This window comes from Erythrolamprus reginae, unplaced genomic scaffold (assembly GCF_031021105.1).
Source record: "Erythrolamprus reginae isolate rEryReg1 unplaced genomic scaffold, rEryReg1.hap1 H_21, whole genome shotgun sequence".
NCBI lineage: Eukaryota > Metazoa > Chordata > Lepidosauria > Squamata > Dipsadidae > Erythrolamprus > Erythrolamprus reginae.
In genome coordinates this window covers 78,852-104,788 of record NW_027248475.1, presented here as the reverse complement: position 1 = coordinate 104,788, position 25,937 = coordinate 78,852, and the positions used below count along the sequence as shown (strand labels likewise).

Below are 25,937 nucleotides of genomic sequence, written 5' to 3'. Positions count from 1 at the left end.
ATATAGACTTTATACTGAGGAATTCATTTAATAAAGCAATTAAAGTTTAGGTTAGATATTTTATATTGCAATTGGGTATAACAATTACAGTGTTCTCTTGATTTTCGCGGGTTCGAACTTCGCGGAAAGTCTATACCATGGTTTTTCAAAAATATTAATTAAAAAAATACTTTGTGGTTTTTTTCCCTATACCACAGTTTTTCCCACCCAATGACGTCATATGTCATCACCAAAGTTTTGTTTGCCTTTAATAAATGGTTTTTTTAATAAACGTTAATAAATAAACATGGTGAGTCATAATCTGAATGGTTGCTAAGGGAATGGAAAATTGCAATTTAGGGGTTTAAAGTTTTAAGGGAAGGCTTGTGATACTGTTCATAGCCAAAAATAGTGTATTTACTTCTGCATCTCTACTTAGTGGAAATTCGACTTTCGCGGGCGGTCTCAGAACGCATCCTGCGTGAAAAGTGAGGGAACACTGTACAGATCTATGTAAATGGACTGATGTCATATGTGTAAAAGGAAGAAGAAAAACATTTTAGTCCCCTTCTTCCAAATTTCCTCATACTGAAAATCTGAATTAGAAGACCAAGTTCAGGCAACCTCTCTTACAATGTCACCTTATATCTTATTTTTCAACATTGACTAAACAGGGTAAATGTGATTAAATCAACAGAGTCCGCCTCCATACTTAGTCTATTTAAAAAACACACACAATAATTTTAGTTCCTTAGAGATTCAACTAATACTATTAATCAAAAAGAGCTCTAGTGGGTTGTTGGGATACATGGCTTTTTTAACTTTTTGTTCAAGAAATGATTGATTGATTGATTGATTGATTGACTGATTGACTGATGATGGGTATCTTGGGTGAATAAGCCGCAATATAAATTTAATAAATAAATAAATGATGATGGCATGATGATGGTGATGGTGGTGGAAAGGCCCTATATTCTCACCTGTGAAATACTAAGCAAAGGAAAATCTACATACTACATAGGTACAATATTTCTCTACAAGGAATAAATCTATGAAGAATTATAGATATTACTTATACCTCTACATGTTGGTGTTTGTGACCAACGACCATTTCGACAAGTCACTCTTCGAGGCCCTTGCATTGTATAGAAATTTTGGCACTGATATGTTACAGTTTCAGATTGTAAATAGGTTGCTTTGGGTGATTCCACAATGTCTCCATTCTCCACGGGAGGTGGGCGTCCACATCCCCCACCAATATCTATAATACATACAGAATCCATTCAGCAATGCTGCTCATGATTAAAAATATTCAAAGTGTATTCACACAGAGAGACACATTTTAAGCATATTCATAAGAAACTACTCTGTTCCCCCCCCCCCCCAAATAAGCATCCCCTGATAGTAAGTACAATCAGGCTTTTGAGTGCATGGCAATAAGTTCAAGAGCTTATTTCAGGGTTCAAAAAAATATAAGACAGGGTCTTAATTTTGGGAAAACATGGTATATTTCAAAATTATACTGTTTCTTATTTTTAAAAACAATATCCTGCAGCTTGATCAACTGATAGGCAAAAAATGATTATTACTGTTGTCCCTAGTGCTGTCTTTCAACTTTAGAAAATATAGTGCCATTACTTTTTTAATACCTAAAGTCAGATTTGTATTTAAATGAATAGCAATTGCTTTGGGATAATTGACATCTCCAGCAGCAAGATTTTCCAGATTGTTGAGGCATGGCAGAGAAAGATCGTTTACTAGATCCTGCTAGCAAATTTTCTTGACTGAGGAGTTCTGCAGCATGTTTCTTTTGTCAGAGTGAGTGACAAAGCCATGAAGGGCTTTAAAAATGATAACCAACATGTTCAGTGAAGGGCTGCAAAAAAATTTACTACCACACTGTAGGCATGGCTTATTTTGTGGGTGTGGCTTGTCAGCCATGTTACCAGGTGGGAGTGGCTTGATGATCATATGACTGGGGGTGGCTTAAAGATCATGTGAATGGCTTAAAGGTGGCCAACTTGATGTCACTCACTTCAAGGGTTTGGGTTAGAGTTAGGCTGCCTGGCCGCTCCTCACCTCAAAGATATACAATTTCCCTATCAATTTACTATTACTGAACATCAAAAATATATTATTTAATTCTATGTATATATGCCACATGTATGTAACTCAAGGCTACTGATATTAGAGTCAAAGGAAAAGTCACAGAAATGCAGTAAATGATGAAGAAAAGTAGCAGTGGGCAAATTTGATGCTATATCAGGAGAAATTTTAAAATGTGCTTTCAGTCATAAGTGGTTAGAGTGTTTGATTAGGCCTTGCTACCATGGAGGAAAATAATTGAATTATGAAATAATGGAAAATGTGTGCAGCTTATTACATATGGATATTTAAACTTAAATTGGAAGAAGGTGCTATTGCTTGCATGGAAAAGGAAAGATAGGTGTAGGATGGAATTGAAAGGGTGAATTAAAAGCTACAGGGAGGTTAGTTTATTAATTGTTCCTGGGAATGTGTTGTGCTTAGCTCTGGCCCAGGTCCTGCTCCAAGGACTGTGGAGGTGGATGCGGGGGAAACATCCAAATGTCACAGGCCTGTTTTGCTGCCGACAGAGTCGGCCAGTGAATTATCCTCTGAAGAAGGAAGTGTCGGTGGGATGGATGAGGGGGGCTTGGCAGACAGCCCAGGAAGAAGCCAATCCTCCTTATCTTTGTTAGATTCGGATGAGGAAATATGAACTATGCATAGGAGAGAACAGCTTCAAAAGTATTACAGAAGATAATTGAGTCCACCTGTGTTTGGGTGGGGTTCAAATAATTAGGGCTGCTGTTAAATTGGCAGCATGCCGCCTCACAGTGTGGAAGATTATCTGATTGTACTTGTTTGGACCGTAACTTGCTGTTTCAGGACTGTGCTCAGAACTATGTTTGGATTTCAGGACTTTGGGATATAAATCATTGTGAGTTTTTACAAAATCTGAAAAACAATAGCTGTGACGAATTTCACAGTTACTGGTTTATTGCCTGGATGTCTTTCTTCCCTTCGTTATCTTACTATATTCAAGTGTGCTTTGTTTGTACCAGAAATCCCTTTGAAGTTAAAAAGGAAGTTTTGCTGCTCTTTTGTTTGGATAAAGAAACTTTAATTGCATTCTCTCTTGTGTGTGTCTGCTTTGGCTATATTTCCCTTTAATTGAAGGCTTGTGTCATAAGCCGGCTGAACAGAATGTATGTGGGAGAGAAGTTCAAAAACTTAGAAAATGTGACAGTGACCAAATTAGGAAAGTGCAGGATTTTTTGATGGCCCAGGATATAAAATTAATATTATTGTCCTATAGCTGGACAAATCCCCTTCATGGATTACTGCGTTGCCATGGCAAAGGGGCTTGTATAGCTCAATGAAGCATAAACTATGCTGTGCAGGGCCACCCAAGATGGACAGGTCATAGCAGAGCTCTGACAAAACATGATCTACTGGAGACGGAAATAGCAATCCACTCCAGTATCTTTGCCATGTAAACCCCATGGACAGTACCAAAAGGCAAAAAGATATGATGCTGGAACAGGTCGGAAGGTAATCAATATGCTATTGGGGAAGAGCAGGGGGCCAGTACTAATAGCATCAGAAAGAGTGAAGCAACTGGGCGATAGCCGAAAGGACACACAGCTGTGGATGTATCTGATGGTGAAAGGAAAGTCTGATGCTGTAAAGACCTATACTTCATAGGAACCTGTAATGTAAGATCCATGAATCAAGGCAAGCTGTATGTAGTCAAACAAAAGATGAAAAGACTGAACACCAACATCTTAGGAATCAGTGAACTAAAATGGACAGGAATGAAGTAATTTAATTGAGATGACCATCAGGTATATTACTGCGGGCAATAATTCCTCAGAAAGAAATGGAATAGACTTCATAATAAAAAAGTAGGAAAAGCGATACTGGGATACAATCCTAAAAATGACAGAATGATCTCATTTCAAATCCAAGGCAAACAATTCAATATCACAGTAGTCCAAGTCTATACACCAACCACTGGTGTTGAAGAAGATGATGTTGACCCATTCAGTGAAGCCCTACAGCACATTATAGAATTGAACCAAAAAATGATGTCCTTATTATCATGGGGGATTGGAATGCTAAAATAGGAAGCCAGAGATAACCAGAATAACAGGCAAAGTACAAATTGAGTACAAATTGAAAAAGGGCACAGGCTGATAGAATTTTGTCAATAGAATATGATGGTCATAGCAAACACTATTTTCCAACAACCCGAGAAATACTCTACACATGGACATCACCAGATGGTCAACACAGAAATCAGATTGACTATGTTCTCTGTAGAGAACATAGCCAAAGAGTAAGAAGTCAGTTAAAAACAAGACTAGGAGCTGACTGTGGCTCAGATCATGAGCTTCTCATTGCAAAATTTAGGCTTAAATTAAAGAAAGTAGGGGAAAGCACTAGGCCATTTTGCTGTGGTGACTCCCTCGCACCACCTCCCATACTTGGCCAATAAAATTCTATTCTATTCTATTCTATTCTTCTGTTCTATACACCCGGCGTGAGGTTGCCTCTCAGAACATCTGGGTGCAGAAAGGCAAAAGGGGCGCTTCGCCCCGGCTGGATCAACTTGGCTTCAGCCAAACCGAGGAGTCACCACAGTTAAGGAAAGGCGCTGGCTACCAAATGAGCAAGTGAGAAAAGACAGGAGCCCTTCAGCATGGAAAGGAAGAGGTAGCAGCAGCAGCAGCCGGCTTTCAGTAAAAGGAGTGGGAGGTTTCCCCCTCTCACCCGTCTGGGTTTCTCTCTCTGGCACAGTGTATGGGAGACAGCCTCGTGTTGGGTGTATGAAAGGTGTGTGCTCCTCCTAGCCGCCTCAGAGTCCCTCTTTTTTTTTAAGCTTTAAAGTTTTGGATTTTTTTGATTCCCCTCATCTGACCTTCTTCCTTTGGCAGCAACTGTCCTCCTCCTCTTCTTCTTCCTCTTCCTCCCACCCAAATTTCAAGCTTTTATTTCTTTCCTAATGGGTTTGCACGCATTATTTGCTTTTACATTGATTCCTATGGGAAAAATTGCTTCTACTTACAAACTTTTCTACTTATGAACCTGGTCACAGAACAAATTAAGTTGTTAAGTAGAGGTATCACTGTACTTTGATAGAATGAAAAAAAATGGCAAAGCAATAGGCACAATTTACATAGATTTCTGTAAAACCTTTGATTCAGTGGTGCAAAACAAACTACTTCTAAAACTGCAATCTCATGGCAAATCTGCCCCCCTGCACAAATGGATAACTGTGTTTCTGTCAAACAGGCAACCAGTAGTCAAAATATCAAATGCTATATCAAATCCTGTGCCTGTTAACCGTGGTGCAGTGTTTTAGGGCCAACACTTTTTATACTTTCCATAAATGACAATCATATTAAAATCATATTTGCAACCATATTAAAAGCAACTGCATTCTCTTAGCTGATTATGTAAAACTATTCAACACTACTAACATTGCTGCTATCCTTCAAACAGACCTTGACTATGTGTCAGAATGGTCAAACTGTTAGCAACTACAAATCTCAACCAACAAATGCTCTGTCTTACACATTGGCAAAAAAAAAAAAAAGACACAAAATACAGGCTGGATGGAAATGACCTAGTAAGTGACCCTCATTCTGTTAAAGACTTTGGAGTACTTATCTCGAATGATCTAAGTACCAGACCTCACTGTAACAACATTGCAAAAAAAAGCATTAAGAGTTGTTAACCTAATCTTGCATAACTTCTTCTCTGGTAATATTGTACTTTTAACTAGAGCATACAAAACATTTGCTAGACCAATTCTTGACTACAGCATATCTGTCTGGAACCTACATTACATATCGGACATTAATACAATTGAGAATGTCCAGAGATATTTCATGAGAAGAGTCCCCCACTCCTCTGTTTGCAACAGAATATCTTATGCCACCATACTTGAAATTTTGGGCTTAGACAATTTAGAACTACATCCCCTGATGTTTGACCTAAGTTTAGCACATAAAATTATCTGCTACAATGTCCTACCCATCAGTAACTACTTCAGCTTCATCTGCAAAAATGCACGAGCAGACAATAGATACAAACCTAAGGTAATAGCGCCAGCGGACTCACCCCGCTGGCGACGTTTGCAGGAGAGTCGGGGAGACACTGGACTCCTGGCGGCCGCCATCTTGGGTCTCGGCTGAAGTCTCGCGAGGTGAGACTTCGGCCGAGAATCAGGCCAATCATGGCCTGACTGCTGACGTGTCCGGGCGGGGCTTGCAGGCCCTATTTAAGGGCGCGCAGGCCCGGGCTTGGCCCCTTTTTCGCCCGGACCTCAGCAGAAGGCAGACACCCGGTCGGGTGTCTGCTTGCGGCCACCATTTTGGGCGGCCTCGTGGCACGGCGGCCTTGTCGGAGGCCTTTTTTTGCGGCGTGGCAGTAGCGGCTGGGGTTCGGCGGAGAGGCCACCCCCCACCCACCCCCAGCGAAAGGACTCTTCTGCCTCATCGGAGGCCGGAGGTTTGGCTGCCAGTGGCAGTTATCCCTCGGGACCTGGCTAGGGCTCCCGGTGGGGGAGCGATCGTTTTTTCCCCTGGGGATCGAGGCTAATGGGGGCCCTTGTAAGGGGAGGGGAGTGGCTGGCCCCGCTTCTCCTCGGGAGCGAGGAGGGCGGCGGGGGTCAGTTTGGGCTCCCTTTTGATAAGTAGCAGCCCTACTCCTACTCCCCTGCCTTTCTAGGCAGCGGCCTTCATTTTCTTTTGGGGCCGGGGCCTTTTTGGCTTTGGCTCCTAGTTCAAAAATAGAAGAAGACACACACCTAAAATAAAATTACATAAATAAATTCATAGATAAATAAATAAATTAATTTAAAAAAACCCAAATCGGGATTGGATTCTGTAGCCTGGAGGTTAATCCTCTGCCTTGCGAGGCAAAGGTTGCAGGTTCAAGTCCCAGTGCGGGTGTGGCCAGCTGATGAGGCCAAAATAGGTCTATCCTAGTGGTTATCCAGCCCGGGCAGGTGGCGGCCTTGCCAGGCCCCATGGGACTGGCAATACCCTGGGTGCCTTATACACCTTTCGGGGCAGTTGAGGTCGCAACACATTCGACCTCTGTTGCACTCCTTCCTTGGCCCGGGCAGGCCTTTGTCCCGCCGGGTTTCGGGGGTGAGTGCAATGGTTTAGGGCCTCCCCACCAGCTACGGCTGCCCACCCTCGGGCTCCCGCGACGGCTTTTCCATTGGGGCCCGGGCTATCTAGGGCGGGAGGTTGGACCCTGCCAGCTTCGGCTGCTATGGCTCTGGCCCCAGTGATGGCTTACCTGTCGGGGCCTGGGGTGTTTAGTTTCGGAGCCTTTACGGTTTGAGCCGTCCCCAGTTTGGGGCTCCCATGCCGCTTTCGTTTGTCCTAGGCCTCAGACAGGGAAGGACCAGAAGGGTGGGGGTCAGGCGAAGCAGCCCCCGCCTGCTGGGGGTAATGGGCCCCAGTTCAATTAATCTTGTTGTTCTTAAGGGTTGGTTAAAAAACTACCACCCTCGCGAGAGAGCGGACGCTCTTCTGCTAGGTTTCCTGAGGGGTTTTAGGATCCCTTATAGGGGGGTTAGGAAGGCCTTCGTGTTTGACAACCTTAGACCGGTTGTGGGACATGAAGACATTGTTAGGGGAAAAATAAAGAAGGAGGCCCAAACAGGCGAGTGGTGAATGTTGGTGGATTCACCACTTGTCTTTTACAAAGGGGAGCCAGTGAATGATTTCATTCTTGACGAACTTTGTTCAGTCCGGTACGCATCCTTTGATGTGGCCGTGGCCATAGTTAGGAAGTGTGGGGTTGGAGCCCTTATGGGTAAATGCGACATTAAGTCTGCGTTCTGGCTCCTCCACATTCACCCAGACGGCTTCGAGCTCTTGGGCTTCCTCTTTGAGGGTGGTTTCTATGTAGACAGGGCTTTACCTATGGGTTGCTCTGTCTCATGCTCTCTTTTTGAGAGCTTTAGCACCTTCTTGGAGTGGGCGCTCTGGAGGAGCAGTGGTCTGGGTTCGGTCGTTCACTTCCGTGATGATGTCTTGATGGCGGGGCCTGCGTGTTCAGAGCGATGTTTTGCTTTGATGCAGGACTTCAAAGCCCTTTGTGCTCAGTTGGGGGTGCCTCTAGCCCCTGAGAAGACCGAGGGCCCAGCCACCAAGATTACCTTCCTTGGTATTGAATTGGACTCAGAGGAGCAATCTTCTAGATTGCCCCTAGATAAGTTAGTCAAGACCCGGGCTACGCTTGATCTTGTGTTGGGCTGCGGGAAGGTCACTCTTAGGCAGCGGCAGGAATTAGCAGGGATTTTGAATTTTGCCTGTCGGGTTGTGGTGCCTGGATGGGTTTTTCCCCTGAGGTTGTATAGTGCGATGTAGGGGGCTACGTTTTCCCCATCATTGTACCCGCTTATGCGCCGGGGTCAGGGCTGACCTCTGTGTATGGCGGGACTTTTTAGAGCGTCTTAATGGGTTGTCCTTTTGGAGGCATGAGCTTCTTTTGGATGCTGAGTTGCAGTTGTGTTCGGATGCTGCGGGGACTTGTGGCTTTGGGGTTGTGTTAGGTGACCAGTGGTGCTGGTCTGTCTGGCCTCCGGGACGGAGGGCCTCCCCCCTGGTTAAGGTCTTGACCTTTTTAGAGCTCTTTCCCTTGGTAGTGGCCTTAGAGCTTTGGGGGGAGCAGTTCAGGGACAGGACTGTGCACTTTTGGTGCGACAACTTGGCAGTGGTCCATGTTGTGAGTGCCCTGTCCTCTAAGAGTGACAGGGTCATGCGGCTTGTCCGCCATTTTGTGCACCGGGCCTGTCTCTGAACACTTTGCTTTTGGCTAGACATGTCCCCGGGTTGGATAACGGGATTGCTGTCGCCTGTCCCGTGGTCAGTTGTCCAGGTTTTGGACCCTGGCCCCGTGGGCACGTGCATCGCCTGAGGCTTTTCCCGACCCCCTTGGAGCCTGGGTGGGCTCCTGGGCAGTGGAGAGTAGAAGCCTGCTGGGCTATGGCCCTCTCTGGGGTGCTTGGCACTCTGGGGGCTTAGTTGCTGGCAGGTAAAGAGTTTGGGGATTTCAGGCGGGATAAGGGTTACCCCTATAGTTGGCCTGCCCCAGTTGTATACCTGGTCATATTTTGTGTCCAGCTTAGGCAGCGTGGCCTTTAAGTTAGGACTTTTAGGTCCAGGTTAGCTGGCCTCGCCTTTCGGTCCAAGGCGGGGGGGGGTTTACTGATTTTTTCTGGTGACTTCCGCATTCGGAAGATGTGGGCGCGCTGGGAGAGGAGTCTCCTCCGATGCTCGTCGGGCCCTGACGGTGCAGCAGCTGTCGCTGATTAGTCAGGCTTTGGACAGTCTGTGTGCCTCTCTGTACGAGGCCCGTCCTTTTAGGGTAGTGGTTTGTGTCAGGTTTGGTGGGGCCCTATGGGTTAGCAAGGCCAGGGCCGTATCGCAGGCTGACGAATCACTCCGTGCCTTTCATTTCATCCCTTTAGTCTAGCTGGGTTTTAGTTTCCAGGTTTTTTTGGACAGGCCAGAATCGATCCCGCCGGCTATGGAACGCTCGTTCCGTATCGGCACTGCCACTAGCGCGGAATTACGGTTTCTCGATACGGAGGATTCGGGGAAGTCGTCCGTTGGCAGTCAGCGGCCTGTTTTAGGGTACGAACGGCCGGCTGAGGGTCTGGGGTGAGTGTTAGGCCAGGTTTACCTTTTAGCCCTCTTCTATGCAACCCAGTCAGGACGAGTCTGACGGTGTTGCTCTGGGGTCATGGAGCGTTTTTGGGATGGCCACTCAGCAACAAGTACCGCCGGGGGGGACCCACCTGTTGTCGGCAGATGGGTCCTTGTCATCTGGCTGGGGGAGAAGGGGTGTGCGGCGGGAAAGGTGTTTCTGCTGCTATGGCTGTGAGGGCGGCATCCCATTGCTGCGCCCAGGTGGTTCTGGGAGGGCGGCATCTCATTGCTGTGCCCAGATAGTGCTGGGAAGGTGGCATTCCATTGCTGCGCCCAGTTGGTGCTGGGAGGGCGGCATCCCATTGCTGCGCCCAGTTGGTGCTGGGAGGGCGGCATCCCATTGCTGCGCCCAGTTGGTGCTGGGAGGGTGGCATCCCATTGCTGCGCCCAGTTGGTGTTGGGGGCGGCATCCCATTGCTGCGCCCAGATGTGTGCTGGGACGGCGGCATCCCATTGCTGCGCCCAGCTGGTACTGGGAGGGCGGCATCTCATTGCCGCACCCAGTTGGTGCTGGGTGGGCGGCATCCCATTGCTGCGCCCAGATAGTGCTGGGAGGGCGGCATCCCATTGCTGCGCCCAGTTGGTGCTGGGAGGGCGGCATCCCATTGCTGCGCCCAGTAGGTGTTGGGGGCGGCATCCCATTGCTGCGCCCAGATGTGTGCTGGGAGGGCGGCATCCCATTGCTGCGCCCAGTTGGTACTGGGAGGGCGGCATCCCATTGCCGCGCGCAGTTGGTGCTGGGAGGGTGGCATCCCATTGCTGCGCCCAGATAGTGCTGGGAGGGTGGCATCCCATTGCTGCGCCCAGTTGGTGCTGGGAGGGCAGCATCCCATTGCTGCGCCCAGATAGTGCTGGGAGGGCGGCATCCCATTGCTGCGCCCAGATGGTCCTGGGAGGGCGGCATCCCATTGCTGCGCCCAGGTGGTGGGTCTTGCACCTCGGTGGCAAGGACCTGTGTGGGCCTGGGGGTCTACTTTGGATCTGTCAGGCTCGCGAAGACCTGCGGTGGCTTCGCACTGTGGGGCCCACCACGCAAGTGGTGTGGTCTGGATCCTCCCGAGGATCACTTGGTGGGCTGCGAGGGCGGCATCCCATTGCTGCGCCCAGGTGGTTCTGGGAGGGCGGCATCTCATTGCTGTGCCCAGATAGTGCTGGGAAGGTGGCATTCCATTGCTGCGCCCAGTTGGTGCTGGGAGGGCGGCATCCCATTGCTGCGCCCAGTTGGTGCTGGGAGGGCGGCATCCCATTGCTGCGCCCAGTTGGTGCTGGGAGGGTGGCATCCCATTGCTGCGCCCAGTTGGTGTTGGGGGCGGCATCCCATTGCTGCGCCCAGATGTGTGCTGGGACGGCGGCATCCCATTGCTGCGCCCAGCTGGTACTGGGAGGGTGGCATCTCATTGCCGCACCCAGTTGGTGCTGGGTGGGCGGCATCCCATTGCTGCGCCCAGATAGTGCTGGGAGGGCGGCATCCCATTGCTGCGCCCAGTTGGTGCTGGGAGGGCGGCATCCCATTGCTGCGCCCAGTAGGTGTTGGGGGCGGCATCCCATTGCTGCGCCCAGATGTGTGCTGGGAGGGCGGCATCCCATTGCTGCGCCCAGTTGGTACTGGGAGGGCGGCATCCCATTGCCGCGCGCAGTTGGTGCTGGGAGGGCGGCATCCCATTGCTGCGCCCAGATAGTGCTGGGAGGGTGGCATCCCATTGCTGCGCCCAGTTGGTGCTGGGAGGGCAGCATCCCATTGCTGCGCCCAGATAGTGCTGGGAGGGCGGCATCCCATTGCTGCGCCCAGTTGGTGCTGGGAGGGCGGCATCCCATTGCTGCGCCCAGATGGTCCTGGGAGGGCGGCATCCCATTGCTGCGCCCAGGTGGTGGGTCTTGCACCTCGGTGGCAAGGACCTGTGTGGGCCTGGGGGTCTACTTTGTATCTGTCAGGCTCGCGAAGACCTGCGGTGGCTTCGCACTGTGGGGCCCACCACGCAAGTGGTGTGGTCTGGATCCTCCCGAGGATCACTTGGTGGGACACCATTTCCCTTAGGGCCCTTCACCGGGTTAGACGTGGAGTCATTAAGGCCCTGGGTACGGTAGTCAGAGAGTTAGGTGGGGTGGTAGTGGCCCATCCCCTCATCACCATAGATCAGCTGTGGCTTTACCTCGCTGCTGGTCTTCCTCTGTCAGAACAGAGGAACACCATTTTCTTACAGGACCTGCAGGGGCTCTGCGTTAGCTGGCGCAGTTAGAGGGGGGAGTCAGGGGGCCAAGATAGAGATCTGACCCCCGCTCCATGGCAGGTTAGGGGCAGAAAACTGGGTGGTGGTTTAGCAACTGCGTGTTCTCCGTTGGGCATCTTTGGGGATGATTGACAGGTTCTCTCCAAGCTTGTGGTAGAAGCGACCTGAGCAGTTGGGGGGAACCTGTCTTTGGGTCCCGCACCTTTAAGTCCCCTGTTAGGGGTTAGCCGGCGGGACCCCCCTCATGCAAGTGCATGGCAGGGTCTCAGGTGAGGGAGGGGTCCCTCACCTGGACTAGCATGGAGCTACACCCATAAGTTGCCCAGGAAGTTTATCTGACGTCATTTTTCGCCCCGGAAGCAATTGTTTGACCCTGCAGGTCCATTGTAGGGTCATAGTTAGGAGAGGGGCGGCATACAAATCCAAATAATAAATAAATAAATAAATAAATAAATGTTAATTTATGCTAATTTAGTTGAATAAATTATGCTAATTTATGTTAATAAAAATGACCCAGTTTAAATCCAGCTCTTATGTCCGTGTCGTTACTCCGTCTCTTCTGCAAACTGCTCCAAACTCGATTGCAGATAATAGGACTTCAGCAACAGAGGGATCAATGCCTGGAATAAACTGCCTGACTCTGTGCTTTCTTCCCCAAATCACTAAATTCTTAACCTTAGACTATCTACTATTGACCTCACCCCATTCTTAAGAGGTCTGGAAGAACCGTGCATAAGCACCCCTACCGTCTATTTCCTATGTACTCATAACCATCTCATCTATACATTTACTGTAATCTTATATATGCTTAACAAAAATAAATAAATAAAATCTACTTTCACAATTCAACCGGTACATTAAATTTTACAATTATAGCATTTTATACAATATTGGTATATAATATAATATTGAAAAAGTTTGAAAGGACTTTTTCAAAATAACATGAAAGAGCCAGTGAAATAAAAACAAATTCATTTCCAATTTTAACTTCAGTTATACGTAGTGAAGATCTGTACAAATACCTGTACAACGTGGTAGTTGTTGTTCCCAACGATTCTTCAAACATGTAATGAAAGAAGATCCAAGAAAAGTATAACGTGTGTTGCATTGATAATACACCTTCTCCTGGGGGAAATACTTCTCCTTTATGTCACCAATGATCTGACCATTTTGAATTTCAGGGGGAGAAGAACATCTTACATCTAAAATAGTAACAAAAATGGTTCAGTTAAATGCACTTGGTTTTCCCAAAACAAACTTCTGTAAACATGCTCTCACTTTAACTTTTTAAACCAAAATTGACAGTACATATCATATGGCATAGAAAATACAAAGGTGGCCCTGCAGGATCTGTTCCCTTTGAGGTGAGCGGAAGGTGAGACTATAGAGAGTGGAACGTCCTCTTCCTCCTTGAAGAAATGAAACTGGATGCCTTCAATCATTACTATGATATCTGATCAGTCTTAGATTAGTGGTAGTGAGTTGTTTGTGTAAATAATTTTCTCTGAAACTCTTTTTGTAGGATTATTGTTAACTTGGAGGGTGGGAGAATCTGTATAGTCTCTTTTCTAATTTTGTTTGTAAAAACTAAATAAGAATACAGCATTAATACTTAGATGGTATTTGTGCATTAGAGCAATTCTAAAATGTTGTATTGAAAATTGGATTATTTTGCAAGAAATTTAAATCCTTCTATGAACTACATGCAGAAAAGAAGCTATCAAGTGAATGACCTCTGCATGATGAACTATTCTGGCCTTTTCCCTTCTAATCAGTCTGTTACAAAGCAGCAAAGCAACAGATGCAACTGTGATCCTCTACTCTAGGCTTTGAGGGAAATGGTTTCAATATCCTTTGCTGATGTCTGGAAACCATCAAATCTGGATGAGAGAGAACAGATTAATATAAAGACCACTTAGTCTGTTCTGTTGCTTTACTATTTTTACAGTTGATTGGAATGAGGCTGTTATACTTCGTTTTTATACTCTATATAAGCAGCTAAATGTCTCTAGATTGTGATGGGATAGAAGTGGATTATAAAACACACCTTTTACCTCCGCAAAAGAGGGTGAAAACATGGTTGTGTTTTATACACTGACTGTAGTCCCCAGTACCCACACTTTTTGGTTTCTGCCTCCCAGCAATTTACCTCCTTGCAGCAAGCAGCCCATAGCCTGATTAGCATAAGCCACTGATTATATGCCTTTCAACCCTCAGCTGATTGATTGAAGCTGCAGGCAAACCCATATGTTAAAATGTAAGTGATGGAGGCAAATCACTGTCAGGGAGAGGGAAGGCAGAATTTTATTTCTTGTGCTAATCACATTGTGTTGAAACTGGCTATTTGTTGTTTGCTGCAAGGAGATAAGTCAATAACTATAAATGCCTACACAATGTTCAAATTATTAGACTTATTTTTTAAAGACTGCTTTATTATTTTTCTAGACAACTTAACAAAATGAAAAATCTTTTTAAAATAAATGCTTGATCTGAAGAGGCTTAGTGTTGTTGTATCTTCTTTTAAATTGTGGAGAATAACTGTACTTCCAGATAGCCATATCAATTTTAACAGTATCTGTAAAAGTATCACCTGAAATCTAGCAGTGGTCCTGTTTAATATAAAGATAAGGCAGCTGAGTTAAACCCTGACTTAGTCATGATTGGAGTAGATCTATTTAAATAATTGGGAAGAGTTGGTGTGACTATGTTTAAGAAAACCTGTTGGCATTAATATAATGCCATAATATATATTCTCCAGTTCTTTGCTATTTCTATTATTAGACCCAGATGCGCAGAAATACACAGCAAACAGTGTATATCATCTCTGCTGTTTGCTGGGAGGGAAATTGCTGGGAGACAGAGGCAGATTTGTTTTTCCTTGTTTTTCTTTCCCAAAACTAAGATGCATTTTATGCTCCGGTGCATCTTATATTCCAAAAAATATGGTAAATAAGCAAACAAGCTTGATCATTCAAGGTAGGCAAGGCAATCATAAGTGCTATTTCCAGAGATAAAACCTGCACTAATTTAAAATGTGTCCCTCCTGCTGGGTTTTCATGACCTCAAATAGATTGTATATCTAGGCTGACACCCCACCTTCCGATTAGAAAATGCTAAAGCAGAGAAAACACTACCAAAAGTAATGAACTGCATTTCTTTTTAAACAGAAAAGAAGACATTTCAAATTGGAGGAAGTTCAACGGAAACGGCCCAAGGGAATCAATTTCCCCATGCCTGATGGCAAAGGTGGGTTTTAAGGAGTTTGCGAAAGGCAAGGAGGGTGGAGGCAATCCTAATCTCTGGGGGGAGTTGATTCCAGAGGGTCGGGGCTGCCACAGAGAAGGCTCTTCCCCTGCGTCCCGCCAGACAACATTGTTTCATCGACAGGACCTGGAGAAAGCCAACTCTGTGGGACATAACCGGTCACTGGGATTTGTGCGGCATTATCTATTTGTCAAATAGGAAAAAATAAGAGCAACAGCTCATCTTGGGTGAATGGTTCAGATTTGATTGATTGATTGATTGATTGATTGATTGATTGATTGATTGATTGATTGATTGATTGATTGGAGGCTGTGAGTAAAGGTAATAATGTTGATGTGGTGATGCATCTTGGCACAAATGATTTGTCCCAGAGAAATGTTAATGTAGTAAAAAGAGATTTCCAATGTCTAAGCGTGGAGCTGGGCAAAATAACTGATTCAGTGACTTTCTCAGAGATGTAACTGGTTTGTGGCCAAGTGAATAAAACAACTTGTATCGGAGAGTTTAATGTGTGGTTAAGGCAGTGGTGTAAAGCTGAAGGTTTTGGCTATGTTAGTCATGATGTCAGTAGGTGGTCTAATAGGGAATTGTTTAAGAGGGATGGTTTGCTTCCATCATACAGAGGTACCCAGGTGCTTGGTGAGGAGTTCAGAACTTTTTTGAGGATAAATCAGTTTCTGGAAGCTTATGAAAAGGGAGCTGCAAATAAAATAGATGTAGTTGTTGATGGTAAGGGGCAAACTAATAATGAAAACAATGTTCTTCGGGTAATATGCACGAATGCTCAAAGCTTGAGCAACAGGCTCTGTGAGTTAATGGCCATAATATCTAGAGATAATTTGGATCTGGTTGCAATAACTAAAACATGGTTTAAGGATTCTAATGAATGGGAAATATCCATACCAGGATATAAACTGTATAGGAAGGATAGAATAGAGAGAAGGGGTGGGTGGAGTAGCCATTTATATTAAGGAAAGTCTAAAAACAACACTAATTCAAAATACATGTAAAGATCTGGAGACTCTCTGGGTTTGCATGCAAAATAAAGAAGGTTCTATCCTTAGAATTGGGGTGATCTATAGGCCTCCAGGGCAATCTGAGGAATATGACAACAAGATGGTGGATGAAATTACCCAAATGGCAGTAAAGGGAGATATTGTGATTTCAACATGCCTGATGTTGACTGGAATATCCCCAGTGCCTTTACATGCAAAAGTAACAATATAGTAGAGGCCTTTACAGGAGCAGCTCTGGCACAGCTGGTTAAGACACTGACTAGAGGGGAGAATATTCTAGATTTAGACTTTACGAATGGGAATTGGGTTTCAGAGGTTAAGGTGGGAGAAAAATTAGGTTGCAGTGACCATCTATGTTTGTGGTTTGATGTAAAAACTGATTGTGAGCAATCCTATACTGCAACCAAAGTATTGGATTTCAGAAAAACAAATTTTAATGCAATGGGAGAATATTTAAATAATGAATTAAAGGGGAAGGATAAAATGGCAGGAGCGAGCACCCAGTGGACTGTATTAAAAAAGGCCATCTTAAAAGCCACTGGACTGTATGTAAGGCAAATAACTAAAGGTAAAAGGAAGAAGAAACCGCTGTGGTTTAGCAATGATGTAAGGGCTATAGTCAATGAAAAAAGGCTGCCTATAGGAGGTATAAAGAGTCTGGAAGTATAGCTGATAGAGAGGTGTATAAAATGAGACAGAAGGAGGCAAAACAGATAGTATATGCTGCTAAAGCCTTAAAAGAGGAAGAAATTGCCAAATCTGTAAAGAAGGCGGATAAAACCTTCTTCAGATATATTAGTGATAGGAAGAAGAAAAACTGCAGCATCACGAAGCTTAGTACCGGGAATAATACATGCATTGATGGGAATAAGAAGATCGCTGACCATTTCAATAGCTATTTCTGTTCAGTTTTCTCAAAAGACACCTTACACTATAATATTATAGATGGATATAGCATTGCTTCCAGCTGTACAGGTTCAGCTCCAGTGATCTTAGAAGCCGATGTCTTAGAAGAACTTGAACGATTAAAGATAAATAAGGCAATGGGTCTAGATGGCATGTACCCCAGAGTTATTAAAGAACTCAGATTTGTCATTGATACCCTCCTGACTGATTTGTTTAACCAATCTCTGTTAACAGGAGATGTTCCTGAGGATTGGAGAATGGCCAATGTTGTGCCTATCCACAAGAAGGGCAGTAGAGAAGAAGCTGGTAAATACAGGCCAGTTAGCTTGACATCAGTTATAGTTAAAATGATGGAGACTCTACTCAAAAAGAGGATAAATCAGCACCAAAAAACCCACAACTTATTGGACCCAAATCAGCATGGCTTTACTGAAGGCAAATCATGTCCGACTAATCTCATTGATTTCTTTGACTATGTCACAAAGGTGTTGGATGAAGGTAGTGTGGTGGATATTGCCTATCTGGACTTCAGCAAAGCCTTTGATACGGTTCCATATAAAGAGCTGATAGATAAATTAGTAAAGATTGGTCTTAATCCCTGGATAGTTCAGTGGATTTGCAGCTAGCTGAAGCATAGACATCAGAGAGTTATTGTTAATGGTATTTTTAGTTGTTTTAATATTTGATTGTTACATGCTGTTTTTTATCACTGTTTGTTAGCCAGAGAGGGGCGGCATACAAATCCAATAAATAAATAAATAAATAAATGAATGAATGAATAAATAAATAAATAAATAAATAAATAAATAAATAAATTCTGAGCAGACACAGGTTACAAGCGGTGTGCCACAAGAGTCTGTTCTGAGTCCTATTCTTTTTAATATGTTTGTGAGTGACATAGGGGAAGGTTTGGTAGGGAAGGTTTGCTTATTTGCCGATGACTCTAAAGTGTGCAATAGGGTTAATATTCCTGGAGGCGTCTGTAATATGGTAAATAATTTAGCTTTACTAGGTAAATGGTCAAAGCAATGGAAACTGCAGTCCAAAATAATGCACTTGGGGAAAAGGAATCCTCAATCTGAGTATTGTATTGGCAGTTCTATGTTAGCAAAAACTTCAGAAGAGAAGGATTTAGGGGTAGTGATTTCTGACAGTCTCAAAATGGGTGAGCAGTGTGGTCGAGCGGTAGGAAAAGCAAGTAGGATGCTTGGCTGCATAGCTAGAGATATAACAAGCAGGAAGAGGGAGATTGTGATCCCGCTATATAGAGTGCTGGTGAGACCACATTTGGAATACTGTGTTCAGTTCTGGAGACCTCACTTACAAAAAGATATTGACAAAATTGAACGGGTCCAAAGACGGGCTACAAGAATGGTGGAAGGTCTTAAGCATAAAATGTATCAGGAAAGACTTAATGAACTCAATCTGTATAGTCTGGAGGACAGAAGGAAAAGAGGGGACATGATCGAAACATTTAAATATGTCAAAGGGTTAAATAAGGTTCAGGAGGGAAGTGTTTTTAATAGGAAAGTGAACACAAGAACAAAGGGCAACAATCCAAAGTTAGTTGGGGGAAAGATCAAAAGCAACAGAGAAAATATTATTTTACTGAAAGAGTAGTAGATCCTTGGAACAAACTTCCAGCAGACGTGGTTGGTAAATCCACAGTAACTGAATTTAAACATGCCTGGGATAAACATATATCCATCCTAAGATAAAATACAAAAAATGGTATAAGGGCAGACTAGATGGATCATGAGGTCTTTTTCTGCCGCCAGTCTTCTGTGTTTCTATGTTTCTATGTATGCCGCCATGTCAGGAATTAAAAATCCCTGGGTAATATCTTAATACAGAAAGTAGGCCTCTGTTAAGAATGTTGAGTCATTCAGAGGCAGTTGAGCATGCAGCAACCTAGCAATTATGTGAATGGTATTTAATTAGGCAAGAACTCCCTGCTCTTTCTATGTCTGATCTCTATGCCTGTTCACTGTTAGCTTGTGTGCTGGTGCTGTTCGTGGAAATATGCTTTGAAAAAGCTGAAATGCTGTACAAGTTGGTTCCTGGAAGGTATTGAGCTAAGATAGTTGTAGCAAGGTACTAGTAAGAGACTAGTTTATTGTATGTATAGTATAGACAGTAGTTGTAGTAGTAGTATAAAGAAGTGTTTAATTTTTTAACTCCATTTCTACTGGTCTGTGGCTGGCTGACTGGTTGGATTGGTGGGCTGGCTGGACTGGTTTGCTGGTTGGGCACAAACAGACTACCTTGCACAAATGCAAGCTCTGATACGCCCCTCTCTGTGGATTAATTAATAAGATAAATAATATTTCATTTCTGAATTTTAAAAAATGTACTCTCCATGTGAATTTTGTGAATCTCAGCAAAAATATAGACCATATATTCCTACATTGACATCTTGGCAAGGGTGACCAGTTATTTTGTCTACATGTTACAGTAGCTGATTCAGATATCTCAAAACCGTCATTACACCGATAAGTTATTTTCTCGCCATTCGTGTACTTCTTTATTGTATCTTCACTAATTCTAGCATTTTCAACTATAGGGGGTGTGGGACATGTTGCATCTAAATTGATAGAGGATACAAAACTTCAATTTCCTGAAGTGATTCAAAATAGATAGAATATAGGCCAAAAATAAATTATGACAAAATATATCATCAACATTAGGCCAGCTAAAGACACAAAATTGTTCATGTTGATCGATTCCAATAATGCTTCCATTGGTTAATTTAATCTAGGCTTTTTTTGACCATACAATGTAAAGAATCATTCAATTTCTAGAACAACAAATGCCTGTTTGTCTGAGTCCACATAGATTGAAAGAGTAAGGCAGCATAGATTGAAAGAGTAAGACAGCAAGTTTGTCCTCTTTCCTTTAAGCATCACTTTTCAACAATGTTGTTTCAAAAACAATTAATTTGTGAAGTTCAAAAATAAAATTACTGTACCTTTACAAGTGAAGGATCCTACCCATTCTCCTTTTATACATGTCTTTTGAGTAAGGTCTTCAGTATCAAATCCATCATTGCATATATAATTTAATATTTTTCCAGAATTATACAGTTCTGCATCATCTTGCTCCACTGAAGCATTAGGGATTTGGGGGGCTGGACCACATGACTTTTCTGGGGGGGGGGATGAAAAAACAACTTTCAGTAGAATTCAATTAATGCCAAGATTTCTTAAAATATTTAAAAAATAAGCATATTATTATCAATAGCAGTTTTAGAAAGTTAAGATGCAAGAGCACTATTCAGTTTACCCTAACCTTTACAAAGAACTCATTCATAGGAGACTGTCTATTTCAGAAGTTCAATGCATTTTTAAAAATAAAATTCTAAATACAGGTAGTGCTTGAGTCATAATTGAGCCCAAAATTTATGTTGCTAAGTGAAACTTTTGTTAAGTGAGTTGGCCCCATTTTACGACATTTATTGCCACACTTATTAAGTTAATATTTATTTATTTATTTATTTATTTATTTATTTATTTATTTATTTATTTATTTATTTATTTAGTCCAATACATAATACACATTGAAGAGAATAGATATGTAGTAATATAAATAAAGAAAATAATAGAAGATATAAAAGTATAGGTGAACATATTTGAAAGGAAGAAAAGATAAACGAGATAAGGAGAGACAATTGGACAGGGGACGGAAGGCACACTGGTGCACTTATGCACGCCCCTGGAGAGGTCAATCGTGGATAGTCCAAGGGGAAAATGTTGGGGGTTAGGGGTTGACACTACTGAGTCAGGTAATGAGTTCCACGCTTCGACAACTCGGTTGCTGAAGTCATATTTTTTACAGTCAAGTTTGGAATGGTTAATATTAAGTTTGAATCTGTTGCATGCTCTTGTGTTGTTGCGATTGAAGCTGAAGTAGTACAGGTAGAATGTTGCAGCATATGATCTTGTGGTCATTACTTAGATTGTGTTTTAGGCATCGTAGTTCTAAGCTTTCTAGACCTAGGATTGATAGTCTGCTTTTGTAGGGTATTCTGTTTCGAGTGGAGGAGTGAAGGGCTCTTCTGGTGAAATATCTTTGGACATTTTCAAGGGTGTTGATGTCCGAGATGTGGTATGGGTTCCAGACAAATGAACTGTATTCAAGGATTGGTCTGGCAAAAGTTTTGTAGGCTCTGGTGAGTAGTGTGAGATTGCCAGAGCAGAAGCTGTGTAGGATCAGGTTAACAACTTTAGAAGCCTTTTTGGCGATATTGTTGCAGTAGGCTTTGGCACTTAGATCATTTGATATTAGCATTCCAAGGTCTTTTACTGAGTGGGGGGTTGGCTGTGAGAATTTGTTTATTCAGTTTATATATGAGGTTCGGATTCTTTTTGCCAATGTGGAGAGTAGAACATATGCTGGTTGATATTTGAAGTTGCCAGGTGTTAGACCAATCTGAGACAAAGTCGAGGTCTTTTTGGAAAGTAGATGTGTTGTCCGTGGTGCTGAAAAGTTTTACATTGTCGGCGAAAAGAGCACAGTTGCTTGTGATATGATTGCAGAGGTCGTTGATGCAGAGAATGAATAGAGTAGGTCCTAGTACGCTGCCTTGGGGAATGCCACTTTTAACCGGGACAGGGGTGGAAATGGCACTTCCAATTTTGACAACTTGTTGCCTGTTTGACAGGAATGCAGTAATCCAGCTATGGAGGAATCCTGAGATGCCATAGGATTTGAGTTTTAGGAGTAGTTTGTCATGGACCACTGAATCGAAGGCTTTGCAAAAGTCAATATAAATTGCATCAATGGATTTTCCTTGATCTAGGTGGGTAGTCCATATGTTTTTGCAGTGAAGTAGTTGAAGGTTGAAGGATAATTTCTTTCTGAATCCAAATTGTTTGTTAGAGAGTAGGTTATTAGATTCTAAGTAAAGGTTGATTGATTTATAATTGATTCCATGACTTTACATGAGATGCAGCATAGTGAAATTGGTCTGTAGTTGTCAACGAGAGAAGGGTCTCATTTTTTGAAGATGGGGATGACTACTGCTTTTGACCATAGCTTGGGGGGTATGCTGGTCCTGAAGGAATTTTGAAAGATGATGCTTGGTGGTTCGGCTATAGCAGAAGAAAGTTTTTTTAGGAACTATGTGCAAAGACCATCTGGTCCGACTGATAGAGAAGGTTTGAGGTCTCGGATTGCTTTTTCAACATGGTCTATAGTGAAGTCTACTTTGGTTAGGTCGTTTAGAGAGTTTGAGGTGTGATTTGTGAAGATGGGGGAATGAGCCATTACTGTTAACGAAGACAGACCAAAGAAAGAGTTGAAGAGGTTAGCTTTGGATGGATCATCATGGTATTCTTTGTTGTTGAGTCCAACGAGAGGTGGAATAGGTCTAGAGTCTTTGAGTTTGTTGTTGACAAAGTTGTAGAAGGCTCGTTTAGGTTTGGTGAGAAGGAGATTCTCCTCTTGTTTGCTGTGGTAGTTGAGACATTCTGCTTTTATTTGTTGGCAAATGCTTTTGTAGCGTCTTTTGAAGTTGGTTACTTGGCCTTTTTTATTTTTACACCAGTGAGATCTTTTTTTGGTTTGTAGTTTCCTTATTGAGACAAGTAAGTTATTTTTTTGTTTTTCTTCTGGTTGAAGTTAGTGGTACATGTAGTCTGATAGGTCTTTTAACTTGTAGTAAGAATGTGTTGTAGAAATCATTAATAGTGTTGCAGTTAGAAAATATAGTTCGCCAGTCAAGAATTGAGAGATTGGCATCTATGAGTTTGTAGTTGGATTTCCTAAAATTATACTTAAATGACACATGATACAGGTGAAAGTTATCCTGGTGTAGATTGAGATTGAAGTTAATCATACTATGATCCCTGTTGGAAAAAGGTTCTGTTACATGCAGACCATAGATTGTGCTTTTGCTATTACAGAATATGAGGTCAAGACAGCTGTTAAGTCTAGTATTGTTTAATACTAATTGGTCAAGTCCCAGGCTGGTGATGGCATTGTATAAGGTAGTGTGGATTGATTCCGTGCTGCATTCATTTAAGGTCCAGTTAATGTGAGGTAGGTTGAGGTCACCAGGGAAGATAATGGGGTAAGGGCAGGAGGTTGCCCATATTAGCAGTGAGGTTAATTTGGTTGCATGAGTGATGACGGAGTCAGGAGCTATGTAGCATAGTAGGAAGCGAAGTGTGAGATTGAGGGAAAGATCACATATAATGGTTTCTGGGAGGATAAGATCATGTGCAACTTGGATGTTTTTTAGATTGAGTGATTTTTTATACAATATAGCTATACCGCCTCCTCTGCGGGATTCACGGTCAGACCGAAGGACAAGGTAGTTACTTGATGTGATGATGGAGTCAGGATAGGATGTATTTAGCCATGTTTAACAGACAAAGATCAAATCAAATAAGTTGGTGTCTAGAAGGAGGAGGAATTCAGACAACTTGTTAATTATACTTCTTGCATTGATTAGTTTACATTTAAGATTGAGTTTGGGTTCTGGGTTGAAGCTGGGCTGAGTTGAGTTGAATATAAATTGGAATGGATTGAGGTTGGATTGAACTGAGGAAATAAGGAGCACGCTTTCCTATTCTTGGTTGGAAGTACTGGGGATGGCAATTTGTTGATGAGAGGTGGTGGGTTGGAAAGTGTGGGATGGTTGAGGAGGGATGGGATTTTTGAAGGGAGGGTTATAGGTCTTGGTTTTGATGCATTCAGTGTGGTAGTCTACGTATAGGTTGGTTTCACCAAGCTCAATCATTGTAATTGTTCAGTTAGTAACATGGTTGTTAAGTAAATTTGGCTTTGACTTTGCTTGTCAGGAAGTCACTGCAACCATCATAAATATGAACTACTTGCCAAACATCTGAAGTTTGATCATATAACCATGGGGATTCTGCAACAGTTGTAAGGGTGAAAAACGATAATACATCAGTTTTTTCAATCCCATTGTAACTTTGAACAGTCACTAAATGAACTGTTGTAAGTCAAGGACCATCTGTATCACATAAGATTTTGAGAGATACTCTATATGATTGAGTCGGAAGAGCATACATTAATATTGTATCATTTAAGTATAATTGTACTGTGCATTTACTTAAATACATTTTCTATAGCAAGGGAAAAAACCTGAAGAAATTAAAGTTTGGTTTTAGATTTGCATAACTGCTTCTCTGCCCTGACTTTCTCTAAGAAAAACTGTTGTGGCCTGCCAGCGGCCTGTGCAGCTGGCACCCAAGTAGGACAGTGAGAAAGAAGAGGCTACTCCTCTTCTTGATCTAAGAGCCTGCAGAGCTGCCAAGAAATGGAATGGTTACTCCAGAGGAGGTCTCCTCGGGAGTAAGATTGGGGGCTAATTGGCTACTCCCCTAGTATACTTAAGAACAGTAGAGATGGCTGAAAGGCTGCAATAGTTCAGACAATAGTTCAAAACAACAGTTCAGACTTGGATATCTGTCATGAATTGTCATCTCCACCCCATGTCCAGTCAGCGAAGCAGTGGAAGTGATGTGCCGGTGCCTGGAGGCTGTTGGGGCCTGGATGGGTGTAAACAAACTCAAACTCAACCCAGACAAGATGGAGTGGCTGTGGGTCTTGCCTCCCAAGAACAATTCCATATGTCCGTCCATTACTCTGGGGGGAGAATCATTGACCCCCTCAGAGAGGGTTCGCAACTTGGGCGTCCTCCTCGATCCACAGCTCACATTAGAGAAACATCTTTCAGCTGTGGCGAGGGGGGCGTTCGCCCAGGTTTGCCTGGTGCACCAGTTGCGACCCTATTTGGACCGGGAGTCACTGCTCACAGTCACTCATGCCCTCATCACCTCGAGGCTCGACTACTGTAACGCTCTCTACATGGGGCTACCTTTGAAGAGTGTTCGGAAACTTCAGATCGTGCAGAATGCAGTTGCGAGAGCAATCCTGGGCTTCCCTAAATATGCCCATGTCACACCAACACTCCGCAGTCTGCATTGGTTGCCGATCAGTTTCCGGTCACAATTCAAAGTGTTGGTTATGACCTATAAAGCCCTTCATGGCACCGGACCAGATTATCTCAGGGACCGTCTTCTGCCGCACGAATCCCAGCGACCAGTTAGCTTCCCACAGAGTGGGTCTTTTCTGGGTCCCGTCAACTAAACAATGCCGCTTGGCAGGACCCAGGGGAAGAGCCTTCTCTGTGGCGGCCCCGGCCCTCTAGAACCAACTCCCCCCAGAGATAAGAATTGCCCCCACCCTCCTTGCCTTTCGCAAGCTACTTAAAACCCACCTCTGCCGCCAGGCATGGGGGAATTAAGATTCCTTCTCCCCCTAGGCCTTACAATTGTATGTATGGTATGTTTGTATGTATATTTGTTTTTTTATATTAAGGGTTTTTTAATTCGCTTTTAGTATTGGATTATTATTGTATATTGTTTATGATTGCTGTTAGCCGCCCCGAGTTTTCGGAGAGGGGCGGCATATAAATCCAATAAAACTAAACTAAACTTGTGAATCCCTGTTTCTCTGCTTTAGATTTCTTGAAAGACTCCTGGGCATTTTTCCAAGCGCTTAAACATTATGTGAAATAACAAGAATTGCATTGTTTTGAGTTAAGTGTGTCTGAACTTACGCCAGCTGCTAATGTAGATGTCAGGCTGAACTCTCTAACTCCATGTGAAGATTTAGAGAGTTCAGCCTGACAGGAGATTAATTAGCAGATGACTTTCTGCAAGAAAGGATTGCATTTTGATTTGTGTGTGTGTGACCACTGCTAAGCCAGTTGTTATTATTAATGGTTCACTGATTAAAGTAAATTCATTCAA

The 25,937-nt window shown here is 43.5% G+C and overlaps 1 protein-coding gene across 1 annotated transcript in view; it reads right to left on the bottom strand.

Annotated features, from left to right (window-relative positions):
• LOC139155476 (complement factor H-like) overlaps positions 1 to 25,937 on the bottom strand; it is a 105,538-nt gene that overhangs the window by 2,524 nt on the left and 77,077 nt on the right. Inside the window, exons 16-18 of the mRNA XM_070730615.1 lie at positions 20,123 to 20,299; positions 12,991 to 13,170; positions 1,058 to 1,240 (exon numbers count right to left, since the gene is read on the bottom strand). Of these exons, the coding sequence (XP_070586716.1) occupies positions 1,058 to 1,240; positions 12,991 to 13,170; positions 20,123 to 20,299 (540 nt within the window). The remainder of the gene's footprint in view (positions 1 to 1,057; positions 1,241 to 12,990; positions 13,171 to 20,122; positions 20,300 to 25,937) is intronic.